This window comes from Chiroxiphia lanceolata, chromosome 11 (assembly GCF_009829145.1).
Source record: "Chiroxiphia lanceolata isolate bChiLan1 chromosome 11, bChiLan1.pri, whole genome shotgun sequence".
NCBI classification, from domain to species: domain Eukaryota; kingdom Metazoa; phylum Chordata; class Aves; order Passeriformes; family Pipridae; genus Chiroxiphia; species Chiroxiphia lanceolata.
This window is the reverse complement of record NC_045647.1, coordinates 9,487,336-9,504,555: the sequence shown is the minus strand read 5'-3', so window position 1 is coordinate 9,504,555 and position 17,220 is coordinate 9,487,336. Positions and strand designations below refer to the sequence as shown.

The 17,220-nt window shown below is 52.7% G+C and overlaps 1 protein-coding gene and 1 long non-coding RNA gene across 4 annotated transcripts in view; one reads left to right on the top strand and one right to left on the bottom strand.

Annotated features, from left to right (window-relative positions):
• LOC116792179 overlaps positions 1-5,633 on the bottom strand; it is a 6,985-nt gene extending 1,352 nt beyond the window's left edge. For both annotated transcript variants that reach the window (XR_004359016.1, XR_004359017.1), the window contains exon 1: positions 78-5,633. This is a non-coding gene — a long non-coding RNA (uncharacterized LOC116792179). The remainder of the gene's footprint in view (positions 1-77) is intronic.
• On the top strand, positions 5,514-17,220 carry IMPDH2 (inosine monophosphate dehydrogenase 2). Of its 2 annotated transcripts, XM_032698897.1 has the most exons (15): positions 5,514-5,853; positions 5,942-5,990; positions 6,079-6,180; positions 6,330-6,404; positions 6,829-7,035; positions 9,105-9,192; positions 9,788-9,987; positions 11,047-11,137; positions 11,816-11,911; positions 13,268-13,339; positions 15,571-15,714; positions 15,886-16,030; positions 16,116-16,259; positions 16,580-16,663; positions 16,960-17,220. In XM_032698897.1, exons 1-15 carry the CDS (start codon positions 5,630-5,632, stop codon positions 16,979-16,981), a joined length of 1,743 nt encoding a protein of 580 aa, XP_032554788.1. In that variant the 5' UTR covers positions 5,514-5,629; the 3' UTR covers positions 16,982-17,220. The 2 variants fall into 2 exon arrangements, with proteins under 2 accessions (XP_032554788.1, XP_032554789.1); XM_032698898.1 differs by lacking the exon at positions 13,268-13,339 and having other exon boundaries at positions 5,517-5,853.

Genomic DNA, 17,220 nt, shown 5'->3' with positions numbered 1-17,220 from the left:
TAAATATATATTACAGTAAAAGAACTTAAACTTGTGTACAAGCAAGCAATTTTTCTGAAGCCTCTGTTGACCAGTACCTGTCTGTATTGAGAAGGAAGGTCTGCCCTCTCTGTTGGTTGTGCACAGTGTAAATGAGAGTAGCCATAACGTTCCCTGTCTTTGTGCTCGTGAGCAGTGTTGAGGCGTGCAAGCTTAGAGAGATTTCCCAAGCCCTTGATGCTTCATATGGACATTGGTGTTCCCAAGGAAGCCCGTGTGCTCGAGTTAGTTGTCAGTATGAGCAGTTTGTTCCCTCTGTAGGACTCTGTGCTCAAATAAGTGCAGAGAGGTGAAGTAGCAGTGCACTGTTGTTTTGTAAAACCTGCACTCTAGACTCTTAGCTCAGTGTCTGCCCTCAGAGGTGGGCCAGGGGAGAACAGCCTGGGGTTGGTGCCCAGGTCCCAGTGGGTGAACTGGGAAGATGGTGCCTGGGTAGTTTGTAGTGCTGGCAGCTGTCTGCTTGGATCCATCATTGCCCCTGTAGCAGAGTGGCTGTTGGGATCATCAGTAGTGCTTCAGCTGTCAGAATCCTCTAATCCCTTCACCATATCTTAGTGACTGGAATGTCCATCTTTGGCCCTAATTTAAGAGGTTAAGGACATTGTTGGGGCAGTTGCATGTGCCTGTTGCTCAGGGTCCCCAACAGGCCTGCACAGGGTAGATTTCCCTTTCTTGTGGGCAGTTTGTCCTATCTTCGGAGCAGAGTTGCAAAGCCTGCTGCCTTGGCTGTCTCCATCAGAAGTACAATGGGTGTTAAACCATCTCTCAGATACCCCCTGTACCAGTTGCTTCACTAGGTGACCTTGGGAGTCACCTCTTAGTCTAAAAATTGCCAGAAGCTGCAATAACATGACAGAACATTGGGGCAGTTGCAGGTTAGGGATGAACAGGTACTTCAGCTGAGTTTTCTGGGGAAACAGAATTCTGTGTTACCTTAAAATTCTAGGCTGTGCACTTTCCTTACAACCCTTAACTGCAGGATGATCTAAAGTCTTTGTAGGGGAAGAGTTTTCCTTGATCTTGGAGTATACTGATTGGTAACAGGGAAACTTGGCACATGCTGAGCTGTGGAGATCTCCTGATGATTGGTTTTGTCCTGATGGACTGAAGTGTCTCCATTACTTTCTCATTGTTCAGATGTACATAGGAGAGGGATCTGCTGAGGCAGAAGTGGACTGCTGTACTGTTCTGTACTGTCTCATCAGAACGTCCACTGTGTTAACTTCATTCCCTATTTTTAGAGACAATCGATATACTGTGACTTAAGGATTATTTTCCTGGACCTGGCTTCTAGTCTGGCTCTCTGGAGCTAATTTAAAAGGTACAGTATTTCTAGAATATAAATACTATGTTCTTTGATAGTGAAGAACATGATCTGCTCCCTTGTAGGGGCTCATAGGAATACGTGCACAGAGTAGCACAGAAGAGTGCTGTGGCTTAGAGTTGCTGTCCGAGTTCTGGGAAATGTTCCCAGTCAAACATGTAAAATAGCTTTTTAACACTTTCCTATAACCAGCTTGACTGCTGCTTCAAGGGCATTCCCCCTCGGCTCCGAGAGTGCCAAACTGCTCGCTCTTGTATGCGTGTATATATTCAACAGGAACTCTCCCTGCCCCATGCCTTGTATGAGACAGGCTGAAAATGCATTGATCTCTAAATAAATAGAGCTGAGAAGTCAAGGTAGAGACCCTGCCATGTTGGTTTTGAACTGTGCCCATCTTGTTGCTGGGTTATGAAAGGAGCCATGGAAATCAGAGCGTGACTGACTGTTGTAAAGCACCTCACATTCTGACATGAGACTCATGTATTGTCCAAGCTCTTGACACTAACAGTGTTGCTTTCTTTAGGAAACTTGTAGCCTCTTACACGCTTGTCCATGGCACCATTAGATTTTCATTTGCTTTCAAGAGTTCAAGCATTTCCTCTGAGTGGTAATGGCTGAAGCAGCAACGAGCAGACTAGAGAGTGGTTCTTCTGTCTAGAGTGGTGAGTAAAGGGAATGGTCCAAGTAACTTAATAGGGCTTTCATCTATTGGCTTCTTCACCCCTAGAGGTCTGGACTTATTAGATGGGTCGCAAGGTCTGAAGTAGTTCCTGAACCGTTCTGCCTTGGGCAATAAAAAAATATGTAATCTGGTCCCTAGATAAGAATCCTCTTCTGCACTGTTGCTCCTGGGGCAGAAATTAAGACAGCCTTGTTGTCAGCTGCATTAGGGCTACTGTGTGCTACAGTAGAAGGGATGAGGCCTCCAAGCCCCTTATGCTGTGGTAAGAGCAGATCCAGAAGTGGTAGAAAAGAGTCCACTTAGCATACAGGGGGTGGAGGACTTGCTGGTGCTGTAGTTGCGCATCCTCTTGCTGGTCTGAGTGCTGCTAGACACTGATTGACTCTGCACAGTCCAGCCAAACTGCATTCTTGTGTGAGTTTAATAGTAACTGACTTGGAATTAGTGCTTGGACTCTTAAATCACTGTTAAAGTGGGATATCAGCTGTCTTCCACCCTATATGGGGCTTTTCTGCCCATCTTACTGCTGGAGCTGCTCCTCTCAGATATTACAGGGAATGCACCTTATCCTGATGATTCAGCCTCTTCTGTTTCACTGGTGCCAATGCATAGGAAGGAGCTTTTCTCCACTTGAGTCTCTTCCTACCTTAAGGAGCAGCTCAAATCTTCTTCCAGAAGTCTAGCTGACATGCTGCCCCCAAATCTCTGAAGCACTCGCTGTGCCCCCTACTTGTCGGTTCCCTTTGCTGTGTGGCTGAAGCTCTGCCCTCAGCACTGCAGCCACATTCCCTGGATAACCTTGTGCATGGCAGCCACGTTTGCCTGCTTCTTCCTTCTCATTGGAGCTCATCAGAATGGGGAGGCAGATTGAACTCACTTACAGCAGCAATAAACCATGTCTAGAACTTGAGGGAACTGCAGGAGAGAAACGAGGTGGAGGGGATGTCTCGGAAAGGCAGGGTCCAGTTGCAGCCCAGAGCCTCGCTTGATAATGAGTGTGCAGCCTATATGCAAAATACGTCTTGTCTGTCCCTCCTGTGTTGACCCAGGTCTAAACAGCACATGTGATTGGCATCCTGCAAAGTGACCTTCAGAACTCTCCAGTAGCTTTGCCCCGTGAGTAACTCACACTACAAATCATTTTAAAGAGATGCACTCAACTATTTTTTTAATTTAATTTTACTCTTATATTCTCTGCTCTTTGTAATCTGCTTGGAAATAAAATGTTTTTCCCTGCAGCCTTTGTTGTAGTCTGTTTGAGAACCATTAAACTTTGTCTGATGTTTCCATTGGAACAGAAGCCAACTTGCCTGTTTACTGCTGTGCCCGTGCTGTAGCTCAGATCAGTGTGTGCCGCCCAGGTAGGCTCAGCAAGCCTTTGTTAGCCTGTCTTTATTTTAAATAAGGGTAGAGAGACCTGTTAGCCTGATTTTGGTCTGGCATGATGCCTCCTGTTGTGCTGATCCTGTGACAGGTAATGCTGACTCAAGAGTGCGTGTCCTTGGCAGGCAGCGCTTTCCTTGGGAACACTGTGGCTCTGATCCCTGTCTCTGGGATAACCATCTCGGTGCCTTGATGGGGAATGGTTTTCAGTGGTGTGGGCCTAGGTGCTTTTACTTTCTGCAAAGGACAGTGCTTTTCTTCCAGCTCCCTAGCTCAGGCAAACTGCAACCAGTGGGACACTGGTCTGTGGATAGGAGAAATGAGCTCTTAGCTGAAATTCAGCCCAGGAATTATGTACAGAGGTAACGGCAGGGTGGAATACAGTCCTTGATAGCAGAGTCTGGGAACAAGAATTAAACCCTGTAGAGTTCAGAATGTCACATAACAACAAAGCACTGTTACCGTGTGGCTGTGGGAAGGAGATGGTGTTGATGTTGGCGATATCATCACCACCACTCTTGGCTGAAAGCTTTAAGGGCCATTGTGGGTCCTTGTCACTGGCTCTTCGCTGTGCAAGGGCTGCATTTTCCTAGTTCGGGGGGGGCCTTGAAAGCCACATGTACCCTTTCTCATAGCAAAGGGAACATCCCCATGCTGAGGCTTGCACCTTCCTTTCCTGCTACAGACAAACCCACCATCCCATAGGAAACAACTGTAACTTGAAGACCACAACCTTTGCAGATTGCTACTGAGACCAAACAAGTCACTTGGGAGTCCTCCTCCTGTCCATAGATAGTTCACTTGTTTGGGGCTTTTCACCCTCCATAAAAGTCACTGAAAGCCTGGCCTAACTGTCTTTCTCTAAACTCCATGTTGTCTTTTGTAGAACCTTACTCAGATGAAAATATGTTGGTCCAAACTAGAGGCTGATGACTCTCACAGCATAAAAAGCCTGTTTGCTTCCAAGTATTTCAGGAGACCTGAGCAGATGTCACTGTTGCGTTTCCTGTGTCCCACAGCTGGGTAACATGAGTAACACATTTCTTGAAGCTGATTTCTGATCTTCGGGCAAGGATTTAACCTACTGCAGTAGGACAGTTGCAGGCACAGGAGCACCATTCTTTAATCCCTGAACTGGTTAGTGTTAGACAGGGGATTGCCTTGGACAGCGGGTGAGAAGGAGTCTGGTTGTCTTCTGTCCCTGGTGCTCTGAGGTCAGATCTGGAATGTCACAAGAAGGAAACCAGCAATCAGAGAAGGAAGTTGTTCTGTAACCTGCAGTACAGATACTTTTCCTGATGCTCCAACAGACCTGCAGGCATGGGAACATATCCTGGAAAAGAAACAACTGCTATTTCCTTCAAGGGTCCTCTAAGGCAGATCTATGTTTTTGCCTGTTCCACTCCAGGCACAGTCCTCCCTACTCCTGTTACTGCTCTTCTCCAAAATCCTGCCTCCAGTCACCACCTGCAGCACAGACAGGAAGGTGCTACACTACAATCCCCCATGTGCAGCTGTCCTCTTCACAGTGCTTGTTTGTACAGCCTGGCCTGGGGGGCTTTGGCAAGAGGGGGATAATACCTAGCAGGGATCACCTTAGATCCTCTCCTTTGTGCCTTTCATTCCCCTCTTGGTGCCAGACTTGCCTTGCTTGCCACCTTTTGACTTTCATCCTTCTTGCAGCTCACTTTGACTTATAAAGTTGCTTTGGGTTCTGCTGGTGTGTCCCAGCTCTGCATCCACCACAGACCCAACAGCCCATTCTCATCTTCCTCCAGAAGCTGCTGGAGTATCTGGTGTTGGGCTCAGCTCCCACCCCACCGTGTTGTGTGCATCACCCATTGCTGGGCTTTCTTAGGCGGTGCTGTAGCAGGTGTCATACTGCGCTGGCCACGCTGTGTCAGCCAAGCCAAGGAACGGCGCACAGGGCTGTCCCGGGCTGTCCCGGAGCTCTGTCCTCCCGCCTCCCCCGACACGCGGACGCGGCTGCAGTGCCCGAGCACACAACGGCCACGCCGGCCCGGCGGCACCGGGCTGGGCACGGGCGGGGCCGGTGCTGAGGAGACGCTGAGGAGGAACTGCCGGCGGCTGAGAGCGTCACCCGGGCCCGCTGCGTCGCCGGCGTGTCCCCGGTGCCGACAGCACTGGGCGGGCTCCAGGGCCGTGTCGCGGTGCGGGGCCCTCCGGGCCGGCAGGGGGCGATGCGGTGCCGGCTGCTGCCGGGGGCCGCTCTGTCCGCTCCGCGGGGCGGGCGCAGCCGGGTTGGCCCCGGTGGCCGTCGGGGCGCGCGTGCGCTCGGTGTGGCGGGGCGGGCACGCGGCGGGGCCATGGCGGACTATCTGATCAGCGGCGGCACCGGATACGTGCCCGACGACGGGCTGACGGCGCAGCAGCTCTTCAGCTGCGGCGATGGGCTCACCTACAAGTGAGTGCGGCCGGCGCGGCTGTGGGGCCGGGGCCGGGGGCGCGGGGCCGAGGCGGTCGCTAACGCGTCTCCCTTCGTTACCCCGCAGCGATTTCCTCATCCTGCCGGGGTACATCGACTTCACGGCAGACCAGGTGGTGAGTGGCCGGGGCGGGGGAGCGGGCCGGGGGCCGGGCCGGGGGCTGGGCCGGTGCCGCCGCTCAGCCGCCGCCGCCTCCCCGCCAGGACCTGACCTCAGCGCTGACCAAGAGGATCACCCTGAAGACCCCGCTAGTCTCCTCACCCATGGACACAGTCACCGAGGCCGGCATGGCCATCGCCATGGCGGTGAGTGCGGCCCCGTGGCGAGGCTGGAAACGCTGCCCGAGGCTCCCGCGTGTCCGCCCCGGGGCCAAGTACGGCCCGGGGGCTCCATCGCTCCCGGTGCGGCGCCGGGCGGGGATTGCAGTGTCTCACAGCCGCCTTTGTGTCCCCAGCTGACCGGGGGAATAGGGTTCATCCACCACAACTGCACCCCGGAGTTCCAGGCTAACGAAGTGCGGAAGGTGAAGGTGAGTGGCTGGGGCGGCAGCAGTGGTGCTTCGTGCGGGTGGGCAGCGTGGTCTGGCCCTGCTGAAACGTGCCAGATCTTGGTGTTTCAGAGCTGTAGTGCTGCCAGGGTTTGCCTGCACAACCCTCTTCTTGAGTGTCAAGTGCTGTCCCTGCACAGCCTGGGATTTGAGATCTGCCAGGCTTCCTGGTGTGGGAATATTCCCCATCATTTCAGGAAGGATGTTAGCTTGGAAACTCTTGGGAAACTCACTATTTGGGTGAGCCTTGGTGCTGGTTTGGGAGTCATCCTGTTGGTGAGCACGTGGCCAGGCTGGGTGGTTGTGGAGCTGAGTGAGGGGCTGCAGTGACCTCCAGGCACGTGCCCTGCTCCTGGTCAGCCTGGCAGTGCTGCTCAACCTGGCTGCTGGATTTGCTTCCTTTCAGAAATATGAGCAAGGATTCATCACAGACCCCGTGGTGCTGAGCCCCAACGACCGAGTGCGAGATGTGTTCGAAGCAAAAGCTCGTCATGGATTCTGTGGGATTCCCATCACGGACAACGGGAAGATGGGGGGCAAGCTAGTTGGGATCATCTCATCTAGAGATATTGACTTCCTGAAAGAGTCAGAGCATGACCTGCCCCTCGGTGAGGTGAGAAGGGCTTGTGAGCACCCGATGGGTGTGAGTACTGCCTTGGGAAACCGTGTGGCTTGTGGAAAGAAGGGTGAGTGTGTGGCTGTGAGGATGCTGTGCCAGTGGGAGGGAGCAGCTCTACCTTAGCTCTGCAGATCCATCTGTGACTGTATTTCCTGGAGAGTGTCTCCCTCATTTGCACTCCCTTAGCGACTCCTGCAGTGCGGACACAGTGGAGTGACCATGCAGTTTGTATGACTCCTAGGGGTTATCTTTCAGTGCCGTGGAAACCATCCTCCCTGCAGCTAGTGCTCTCCCTTGCTTCACTAATTAATTGCCAGTGTTCCTGGCTGCTGGCTGTGATCCTGTGTAGCAGTCTGGCACTGGCCAGGGCTGTAACAGCTGCACTGTGCCCAGCAAGCCCTCCAAGTGCTGAGCTTCATTTTCTGGACTGCCTTTCCCTGTGTGCCTCATCTGGGCTACTTGCTCTTTAAAATAAGCCTCTGAACTGGCAGAGTGGCCTTCATAACGCTGCCCCGTCAGACTCCCCTCGTGCAGGAGAACGTTCCCTGCGATCTGTCACACAGGCTGTGTAACTGTAGATCCACAGCACTGTCAGGTTTCACCACTGGTGCCTCTTGGCCACGTTTTACTTTTGACTCACAAGTATTTTTAGCTCTTGCTGACCAAACCCGGTATCACATGCTCATCCCTGTTTGGTTTGCAGTCGCCTACAAATACCTGCTACAGGAATCGTAAACCAGGAGTAGGTTATAAAAGTGCACATGGCCCTTTGAAGTGGTGCTGCCCATTTAGAGGAGCCAGATAAGAATCTCCCCTCTTTCTTATGTGGATCATTTAGCACTGCAAAGATGGAAGCCCTTTTGCTGTCAGTGTCTGGTGCTTGTCCCTGTCACCAGGCAAGGCCAGGGAAACGAATGGTTTCCTCAATCTCCTCTCCACTTGCAGTCCAGCAGTTGTCTTGCTGAGCTGTTCATTGCCATCCAGTTAAACACACAGGTCTCCTCAATGTCTTTGATTGCTCAGGCTTTTCCTGAGATATGGGTTCTGTCACAGACAGGATTTTGGGTGGATGCAGGCAGAGTCAACCTCTTCCCTGATGCAAAATGTCTGTTCTTATGGTATAAATAACTAAAATGTTCTCTCTTTTTTTTGTTGTGTGCAACTAATCTACCTTCCTGAAGGGTTAGAAAGTGTTCCCTTTTAGCTTTGCTTGGCCTTCTTGAGTAACCTTTCATGAGAATATCCCACGTGAACCTGGTGATCACAGAATGCTGTGGTTGGCAAGGGACATCACAGTCTCTTGTCAAGTCTCCTGCTCAAGGCAGATTCAGCTGGAGCAGGCTGTGTGGGGCTGTGTCCATGTCTCCAAGGATGAAGATTTCACTGCCCCTCTAGGCTGCTCTTCCAGTGTTCGACCACTGTCGTGGTGAAAGCTTTTTTCTGTATACCACATCAGCAGTTCCCCTGTTCCAGCTTCTGTCCAGCACTGCCCCTGGCATTCCACTGTGTTTTGGTGCTTGTTTGTCAGAGTGAGCATGAGTGAGCGTGTTTGGATTTGTCCTGGTTTTGAAGTGACTTTTGCCCCACTGACCTTTCCCGCAGTGGGGTTTTTTTGGCAGAGCCCTTCCAGAGCCTGTGTGCTGGGGATGCTGCCTGAAAACGAGACTGGGGGTAACGTTTCTGCCAGACCAACATGAGGCTCCAGAGGTGTCTCCAGCCCTTATTTCCCTGTGCTTCCTTAAAAGGGAGGGCTGTTTGGGTGACACCCCAAACAACGATCATCTGAGAGTTGTCCCTTGTTTCTGTGTGCTTTCCCTTGGCTTACTGAGGCCTTCTATCATCTCCTGTTTTCAGTGCACTGATGGGCTTGGGTCCTGATGTCACCACTGGCATGGGGACAGCACACTGGAGGCTGTTCCTGTGTTTCTGGAGGCGTGTTGCTGTGGTGTGTGGAGTGCTCTCGCACGGCTACTGTAGAGCGTATCACGTGGGCAGAGGGGTTTGGTATTTTCAGATCGGTGTGAAGGAGTTCTTGTGACTTTTTATCTTCTCCCACCCACTAGATTATGACAAAGCGGGAAGATCTTGTTGTGGCCCCAGCTGGTGTAATGTTGAAAGAAGCAAATGAAATTCTGCAAAGGAGTAAAAAAGGTACCTGTGACCGTCGGCACGAGGGAGAGTTGTGGGAGTGCCGGGCTGGGAGGGCAGTGGGTGGCTGTGGGCATGTGGTCCGTGTGTGGGTGGAACATGGGAAGGCTGCATTCCAGCACAAGGAGGGGACAGTGAGGAGAGTGCCTGCAGCCCTCTGCCAGGGTGCAGAGTTCACATGCCTTCATCTCAAATGTGTTTGGAGTTGAGGGATTCTTGGCAGCCCAGGAGCTGAAGAGCGCCTTGCTGTCCAGCCACATGACTTCCATTTTCTATCCTGGCCCTCACATTTCAGCACTGAGTTCAGCTCTGTTAGGGTTTGGTGGTTTGACTTTTAACAGTGTGTGGTGGGTCTAATTATTAAAAAATAAGCATTTTTTCTATGGTCAGTTTGAAAAATACGGAGTCCTTCTCCAGTCCTGCTCCAAGCCAGGGCTGCTGGCATCCATGGCCAAGCAAGGCTGGGTAACACACCTCTCTGAGTCTCCATCTTGTAGCAGTTGCTGCCTGCCCAATGCCCCTGGTCTGCCGCACTGGCCTGGGCTAACGTCCGACTGCTGCAGAAACCTGCAATGATGTTCTTTCTGTTTGTTTCCAGGCAAACTGCCAATTGTTAATGAAGATGACGAGCTGGTGGCTATAATTGCTCGTACTGATCTCAAAAAGAACAGAGACTACCCTCTGGCATCTAAGGATTCCAAGAAGCAGCTGCTCTGCGGAGCTGCTATCGGGACCCACGAGGACGACAAGTACCGGCTGGACCTGCTGGTGCAGGCGGGTGTGGACGCAGTTGTGCTGGTGAGCACCCAGGGTGGGCTGAGGGCCTGGTTTGAGTGAACCACTCTGACAGTGCAGCAGCAGCAGCGTGGCACTCACTGTCTTTATTACATGCTCTTTTGTGTTAGAATATAGCTGTTTGTTGACCTCTCAGTCTTCTTCAGGTTGGAATCCTCTAATTAGAGGGATTCCTCTTGCCTGGGGGCTTATGTGACCTCAAGGGAGTATGTAGGGTGCATCAAAGCCCTGAAGGCTGAGAAGAGAAACCCTGTCAGTTAATACAGAATCTTCTACAAATGCCTCTTGCACTCTATCACCAGTCTCTCTGATGTTCCTGACTAGTTTTGAATATTCGGCTTCTTAGAGCTTCCCTTCAGCCCTTTGATGTTTGTTGCTGTGTTATTCTCTTAGCCACCTGCTGTTCAGGAGTGGTCAGCCCAGAGCTGCTCTGCTGATCTCCCCTCCTGGCCCGTAAGCTTTCAGCCACAATCCTCGCTGTCTGTATTTACACATGGTTTTCTCATCGATTGTGAGCTTGTGAGTCCACCGTGCTCCGAGGGCATGGCTGAGCGGGAAATGTTTAACAGACAGGATTTGGCTGGGGCATGGAGACTGGCAGGGCCTGAGCACTCAGTGAGATTGGCATCTGGTATTTCAGCTGCCCTGCTGCACAGCAGGGAGATGCTTCCCCCCGCCAGCCCTTCTGGGCTTCACAAGAAGCATTCTCCATTTCACCTGTAGTTTGAGACAGGGCTGTCAGTGTCCTGGTGGTAGAGCCAGATGGTTCTTACCCAAAGCCAGATGTTCTGCTTGTTGCCATCTGTAGAAGCCACAGGATTTAAACATGAAGGATATTACTGAAGTCTTTACAATAAACTGCCTTGCACAGGGAAGGTACATTCCTATCTTGGCAGCAGCTTCTCCTCTGCCTCTGTGCCCCATTTGGGGCGTCGTTTTGCCCACTGACACAGCTTAGCAGAGACCCCAGCAAGCAGAGTGAAGATCTGAGGCTCTTCTGGAGCTGTAATTTTTAACCTTTTGCAGAAATTCTGGTTGAAACTGGTTTTCTTTCTATTGCAGGATTCCTCTCAGGGGAACTCCATCTTCCAGATCAATATGATAAAATATATTAAGGAGAAATATCCCAACCTGCAAGTTATTGGAGGAAATGGTAGGCATGTGTTAAAGACTGTTCATGTCTTTAAATTATGTTTGTTTCTTCGACAGAGGGAGCTGCAGGGATATGAATGGAACAGTCATCTTAGTAAATGTCTGTGAACTTAAAATGGTTTCCTCTGGCTTGTGGAACAGAGCAAGACCACTCTGCAGACACAGGGCAGTACCCTGCTGGTGCAGATATTTGGAAACCTTTGTTCTGCAGCACAGTGTGCTACAGTCCTCTGTAGCATGCTACACATTAGCTTTACACACCAGTTTAAAATTTTGCATAATAATGGGTATTGCTCGATGTGGAAATCTGATGTCAATTTTCCCTGCCCCTTGAGAGCAGAGCCCAGCGGTCCTTGTCTTTCACTGGTGCTGCTGTTACCCTGTACTATGCCCTCTCTACCTGGTGTGGCCCAAAAAGTGTTTGGTGCCATGCCATGACCTCTGCTGCCTCAGCCTTTGGGTGGAAGCGTGTTGCAGAGTAGCCTGAAGGTCCAGTGTCACCTCACCCACTGGGAACAGCTGGGACAGAAACTCACCACTGGTCCCGGATAGGCCTGGCTCCAGCGCAGGCTGTTGCCCTGGGCAGGGGGTGTTGGCAGCCAGCTGGGGAGCTTGGGGCAGAGCATTGTTGTGTGCCAGTGTGCTTGTCTGTCTTCAAACCAGTTTCTGCTCCCCACAGTTGTGACTGCTGCTCAGGCCAAGAACCTCATTGACGCAGGGGTCGATGCCCTGAGGGTCGGGATGGGCAGTGGCTCCATCTGCATCACACAGGAAGGTGAGAGAGATCAGCCATCTCCTAAATAGGCTGAAGACACCTGTTAATTAGAAATTCCCTGCTGAAAAGCAGCGTGGCTGGGATGGAGTATTCTCCCATTGTGAGGGCAGTGTCCAACAGCAAGCCATCTTTCACCCCCTTTGTCCAGGACATTCTCATCACCTGGGTCCAACCTTTGGGGTGGCAGCAGCAGCAAAGGCATTTCCCAGTACTGACCGAGACTGAGTAGAGCCGGTGTGGCACATGTGGCTTTGCTCAGGGGGAGCTGCTGGCTTGGTGTGGGATGGGGCTGGTGGGCAGCTCTGCAGGGAGAAGGGCTTACTGGATCCCCAGTGCTGATGGGTGAAGTGCACCGGGCTGTCTGTGCTCCCGTTCCCTCTGGCAGCGGTGTGCGTGATGCTTGACTATTGATCTTCTGGGCTCGATGCCTTTGCAATTTCCAAATGGGATTTCTGACCATTGTCTCTGCAGTTAGACAGCTTGTGTGGGGTAGGGGCTGTGTCACCCTTAGCTAAAAGGCAAGAGAGGCATCCCAGGGCATGGAGAAAGGCTGCCTTGAAGACAGGCTCAGTCCTGATGTGTTGAACCCTTCAGGTGGGGTGCAGAGAGGTGGTGCAGCAAGGTGCTGCAGCCCAAGAACACAGCCCCTCTCTGCTTTTCTCCTTGGCTTTTGCCACAGGAGGCAGCAAGTGGGCAGCTGATGGCTGAAAGAGGCTGCATTAGCTCTGCCCATTCCAGTGTGGAGCCTGCAAGCAGCCCTGGAGCTGTGCTGCGTTCCTGCTTTGCCTGCTGCCAGGGTTCCCAGTCTGTCTTGGGTCACCTCTCTAGGGAGTTGGTGGTATCCTTGGGCTGACACTTCCATAACCAGAGCAGAGCCAGGACACTCGTATCCTGCCCTGGCTCTGAGGCAAAGGCCCCAGTGAGGCACGTCCCAGTCTGCAGTGAGGGGAATGTCTGTGGAGGTGCCTCCCAGCTGCCTCGGGGGGTGGGATTGGGTGCTGGTTTAGGGGAAGGAGCAGAGCAGGGGTAGAATGTGGCGCTTCGCAGGAGATGTGGTTGCAAAACTCTTGACTGCAGCTCCCCGGGTTTTTGCCCCTCTTAAGGGCAAGAGCTTTGGCTTTTTGGGGTAGGGGGTCACCTCTCTGGGTGGCTGCTGGAGTAGGGCGAGCATGCGCTGTGCACAGCCGGGCCTGGATGGCTTGGATCTGGCCTCTGGCTTGGCTCGGGCTAGGAAGGGTCTGCAAAGTCAGCTCTGTCCCACACCGTATGCTCTGCCCAGTAACGGGTCACTGCTGGGGTCCTTTGTTCTGCTGCTGTTCTTCTGTCTCTAAAATGTGTGTGTTTGTTTTTGTTTAGCTGCTCCAAAGATCCCTCCAGACCTAAAGTCCCACAGCCCCAAATGCCCTTCTACTGTCACGGGCACCTATAGTAAGTCACTTGCCCTGTTCCCAACCCTAATTATGTGTCTTGAAGCAGGACCCTGATTTGGCTGCACATGGCCCTACTGCTTGTTTGAGAATAATTTAGCTGTAGATGCACTTGGGGTTTTGTGGCTTTGGATACTGGTTTTGAATCTGAAACGAAAGCTGAGAAGCCTTTCTGATTTCCTAAAGCAGAGTCTGAACTGTCCAAGCTAAGGGAACTCAGGCCTGTCCACTGTCCACTCTAAAATCCAGTTAGGAGCCTGACTGGGCTCTCTGCCTGACCCTTCTAGATCCCTAGCCAGGCATGCTCCTGCTGATCCAGTGCTGGGAGGTGATCCCCGAGCAGTCCTCAATCATTTTTAAAATGTAGCCCTAGTTTGTGGGGAAGTTGTGCTCTGGCCCAGCTTCCCTTGGAGCTGGCTGCCCTGGGTCACGGAGGGATGTCACTGTGCCTGGCCACCTTGGCAGCTGTGAACCAGAAACGCAGCTTTCCCCACCAGTTCCTGTGGAGAGAAGGGGCTCTTGCCTGCCCAGCACAGGGTGAAGCATTCTCTGCTCCATTTTCCTCTGATGCTGTTGGATCGAGCAGCCCCCAACAAGCCAAGCCTTAGGCTTTGTCCTTTCTCCTAGTTCTGACACACCCGAAAGGGAAAGGTTTCTGTTGCAGATCCCAGAAGGTTTTCTCTAGCAGATGATCTTGTAGGGCCATCCTTTGCCAATACACTAAAAGAGACAAACCCTCACCCTGACTGTGTGTTATGTGTGTGCTCCCAACTCCACTTGGGAAGCCTGCGCTCCAAGGCTGTGGCACTGGGCACTGGGACGGTCAGAATGGTGTCATGCTCCCAGGGGCCCTGGGCCAAGCTGTGCCTTAAAGGGCTGGTCTCCATGGCTGTTCTTGCAAGGTTTCTGCAGGCCCTGCACTGTCAACGGCACAGTCTCATAGACCCTGGACTCAAAACCTTTCAAAATCAGGTGTTTCTCTCCCCAGCTCTACCCTGGCAGCATTTTGCAGCCACATTGTGGCCTTCAGCAGTGCAGCACCGAGAGAGACCATCTCTTTAAGGGCATTGATGATAAAGCTGGCAGCCTCTCCCTGGCTGGCTGAGCCTGAGCGGAACACAGGGGTCTGTTTGATTAAATTCCGTTCTTTCAGGATCTCAGCCTGGAGTCTGGCTTCCCTCCCTCAGCTGCTGCTGAGTGCTGGGAGTGGAGCAACTGCAGCCCCCTGGCCTGGGCAGGCCCCTGCCAGGGATGTGTTGCCAGTGCTGCTGCCAGGCAGGCTGAACCACACCTGGAGTTCACACTCCAAAGTACTAATCCTGCATGGCCTTAATCTTACCCCGTGTATGGGACTAACCGTGACTGGAAAAAAGGCTTCCAGTTAACTGTGGGGAAGAGAAGTTTCCCTGAGAGAAACTTATCTCAGCATTCTTGCATGCCTGTGGCTGACAAATGTGTTACAAGACATGCCCTGTGCTGGTTTTCCTCACATAACAGGAAGCCTGTAACTGCTACCAACTGGGAAGAATGAGTAAATCCAAAGCTAATAACTCCTTCCTCATGGGGCAGCTAAACTTGATGAACTCCTTGCTACATTGCAGGGCAGGAACATAAATTATTATCAAATCATTCTGCTCGTTTCCTTTTCCACTGCTGCATGTGTGTTTGTGTGTGTATGCAGTGTATATGTGTATACATATATATACATATATATTTATGTATATATATAAATATATATATACATGTACAGACATACGAGCTCTCTCCCAGCCAGCTGTCTTTCCATGCAAGAGGCACATCATACAGCTGCTGGGTACATGGAGGCTGGCACCACTGGGTCTGGCACCACTAGGAGGGAGCAAGCAGTGGAACATGGTTACATGCGAGGGATGCTCTGGAGAGGGGCTTTTGGAGTTTGCTCTGCTTCCTTCCCAAGCTCCTCACATGTGTGCCGTGCACCAGGATGACCCACGAGTCTCGGCTGATCCCAGGCATCTGGTCAAAGACCCCAGTCCCAAGGTCACCCACAGCTTTTTGGAATAGAGGGCTGTGAGGATGTCCCAGCAGGCACCTCCTGGGCATCTGCTTCTCTCGCAACTCAACTAGGAAAGGAGCATCCAGGGATTTGTGCGTTGAGTGCTGGAGCATGTGTGTGCTGGAAGCCTGGAAGGGCCTGCTGGGGAGGGGACGTGGCCGTGCGTGGAGCTGACCCTGTGCCCGCTCTCTCCGCAGTGCTGGCGTGCGGCCGCCCCCAGGCCACCGCGGTGTACAAGGTGTCCGAGTACGCCCGCAGGTTCGGCGTCCCCGTCATCGCCGATGGAGGCATCCAGACGGTCGGGCACATCGCCAAGGCCCTGGCACTCGGGGCATCCACAGGTGAGCACCACTGCAGGGAGTGTCCTGGGAAGCGTTTCCATATGGGTGCAAGGGTGTTTACCTGCAGGTGTCTGGGGGCACAGGGGGTGCAGCCAGTGCTGTGCTCAGGGGGCCTGAGGGTTTCGTGGCCACTCTTGCTGACGTGCTGTCCCTGGTGATCTCTTGTGCCAGTGATGATGGGATCTCTCCTGGCTGCCACCACGGAGGCCCCAGGCGAATATTTCTTCTCAGATGGAATCAGGCTGAAGAAATACCGTGGCATGGGCTCGCTAGATGCCATGGACAAGAACTTGGGCAGCCAGAACCGATATTTCAGGTCAGAGATGGTGCTTTGGGGCAACAGGTCAAGCTTTTGGGGCTTCTCTGCTTCACAAACATCCTTGATTTGTGCTCCCATGCAGTGAGACAGACAAAATCAAAGTGGCCCAGGGGGTCTCTGGCGCGGTGCAAGACAAGGGCTCTATCCACAAATTCATTCCATACCTGATAGCTGGGATCCAGCATTCCTGCCAGGATATTGGTGCCAAGAGCCTGACCCAAGTCCGGTGAGTGCTTCCCTGTGCTGTGTTCTGTGTGGTTTGACCTCGCTGTAGCCCTCTTCCCTCATCTCCAGTGGGCACTGTGTCATGGATTTGCCAGCCCCAGGGGTGCAGGAGTGTGGTCTCTTGTGGCATATTCAGTTGGCCAGGCTTGAAATGGCGGGGTTATCTTACCCTGCCTGGCTCTTGGTAGCACAGCAAAGACCATTTTGGCCGCAGCTGGAGAAACCAGTGACCCCTGTCCCAGCTACTCCAGCTGAGCATGTGCCAGAGCACTGTCTTCCCTGGACTCTGCCTGGCCTGTGACAGCTGTCCTTCCCCCTCAGAGCCATGATGTACTCGGGAGAGCTGAAGTTTGAGAAGAGGACGACGTCTGCCCAGGTGGAAGGAGGGGTGCATGGCCTTCACTCGTAAGTGCTTTTGGCAGGACCCGTGTACCACTGGAGTTTTTGGGGGGGTTAGGCACAGCCATCCTGTGCCTCAGCTGATGTGCCTTTGGCTTGGTGTGCTGCTGACTTCCCTGTGCAGCCCAGCTGATCCACAGCCTGTTGTCTGGCCTGGGCCAGCACTCCTCTCACGGTGTCAGGGTGCAGGGGCTGTTCCCCACTGTGGGCTGGCAGGAGCTGTTTCTTACTGTGCCTTTGGTCTGTGCCCTGCGTTAGGTGGGTCAGTAAAAGCACTCTTTGACGTGCTGCTCCCCTCACAGGTACGAGAAGCGCCTCTTCTGAAGGAGATCCATCTGTGTCTGTCCTTGTGCCACTCAGCCCTGCGCCACCCCGTGCGGGAGCTGCTCTTGCTGCAGAAGTGCCATTACTCTGGGCTGCCTGGAGCTCCCGCTGTCCCTTGGCTGCTTTTTGACCACCTGTGGGGCCCACCCACCACCCAGGAGCTGTGATCCTGGGCTGGAGCCTTGCACACGTTTGCCATGTTTTACAATAAAAGAGGAAAAGATGTGGAGTTGGTGTCA